Source organism: Trifolium pratense, linkage group LG7 (assembly GCF_020283565.1).
Source record: "Trifolium pratense cultivar HEN17-A07 linkage group LG7, ARS_RC_1.1, whole genome shotgun sequence".
In the NCBI taxonomy this organism is placed as follows: Eukaryota; Viridiplantae; Streptophyta; class Magnoliopsida; order Fabales; family Fabaceae; genus Trifolium; species Trifolium pratense.
The window spans coordinates 17991233-17992972 of NC_060065.1; the positions used below are offsets into that span (position 1 = coordinate 17991233).

General features: G+C 36.9%; 1 protein-coding gene across 1 annotated transcript; it reads right to left on the reverse strand.

The window, feature by feature from the left end:
* Window positions 1-706: 706 nt before the first annotated feature.
* Window positions 707-1484, reverse strand: LOC123894573 (protein MIZU-KUSSEI 1-like). The gene has a single exon (XM_045944603.1). It carries the CDS (start codon window positions 1460-1462, stop codon window positions 707-709), a length of 756 nt encoding a protein of 251 aa, XP_045800559.1. The 5' UTR covers window positions 1463-1484.
* Window positions 1485-1740: the final 256 nt, after the last annotated feature.

Genomic DNA, 1740 nt, shown 5'->3' on the forward strand with positions numbered 1-1740 from the left:
AAAATCGGCTTCCAAGAGATATAAGTAAAATATTGATGCATCGTTTTCATCATCTTGAAATCGTGTAGGTCTTGGCATGTGCATCCGAGACGACGAAGGTCGATTTGTTCTTGCTAAAACGATGTGGATATCGCCTTTGTGTAATGTGGACATCGGAGAGGCTTTAGGCCTCTTATATGCTATCAATTGGTTGCATGATTTGCAACTGGAAGAAGTTGATTTTGCTCTTGATTCGAAGAGAGTGGTTGATTATTTCCACAAAGAGCAATGAATGACGCTATTGAATTTGGTGATGTATTAGTAGAATGTAAGCGTCTTTTTGATTTATTTTTTAAAAACTCTTGTGTTGAGTTTAATAGGAGACAAACAAATGAGGTAGCTCATGCTCTTGCAAGGATAGTCACATCTATAGCTAGTTCCCATATTTTTATTGATGTATCAACATATATTAACCAGTTGATTATGAATGAAATGCTATAAGCACTCTTTAGTAAAAAAATAAGATAATCAATCTTGAACGTTGACAACTAAACCAAACATGTAATAATACACTATGTTAATAGGACAATTACTATATTTATATGAATATACAGTTGTTCTAATTAATCACATGCAATCATACATGCATATAACTAACACAATCATCCATTGTGTGTTATGCAAATATTTAAACAAATTAAACTCAAAATCTTGCCAACTGAATATATCAAACCCTAACAAAGAACACACTAAGTTCGGGTCCATTGTTATTTCCATCAGGCATCATCATATAATAAGTCTCTGAATCCTTAGACCCAATCACACGTTCAAAATGTGCCCTCATGTATGACAATTCTCCGTCTTGAGGGTCCGACATTTCTTTTGGAAGCACGCCAACCGCCACTGATACCGCATGCAACATTTGCATCACATTTAAGTCATCATCTGTTGGATCTCTCTTCACTCCATAACCCGTTTTCTTCCCATTGCAAAATAGCGTCCAAATAGGTTCATCAATGATCTTTGTTTTATCATTGTTGGAATGCTTCTCGCACTCCAATGCTAATCTGTTAAGCCCCATTCCCATATCTTGGAGCAACTTTCCCGTGTGAATAGCCAGCTCCAAGAGAAGGAATGGGTGACATTTAGAGTCTTCTTGAAAAGCAAGATTCACCCTTGCTTTTCGATAACCAAATAGGGTTCCAGTTATCCTTGTTCCGCCATGGATGATTGTTTCACTTGCTCGGTTTCCGTTCAAGGTAGCCATCTTGCACGAGGGCACAATTATGGGAAATGACCGGAATATAGAACGAAATTTGCCTAAGAATTTGTTTGTGGAACTACGTTTGCTTTTGTTGTTTGCTGGTAGTAAGGAAATCGGCATGCGAACTGTCTGTGCGGAGGAGTTTGTGGGAACGACCAATGGTGGTGGTGGTCTTGGCGTTGGCAATGGCATTGTCTGAGCTGCATGAGGCGGTGCCATTGGTGTTTGGGAGAATTAAGGAAGTTATGAGATGAGTGAGGAGAAGAAAATTTTGTGATTTAGTTTCAAGAAAAAACTAAGATTGAAATAATGAATGGTTTGTTGGATGTTTTTATACATGGTATAATTTGTCTGAAGAAAGATGGATTATGGGGTGCACGTTGGGATTTGGTAGATGTTTTTTTCTTTCTACAAAGTATGATGTTCTTTTTTTATAATTTAATTTTTTTACTTTGACTTTTGTTAATTAAACATTATAGTTCTTTCTATCAAGGCTG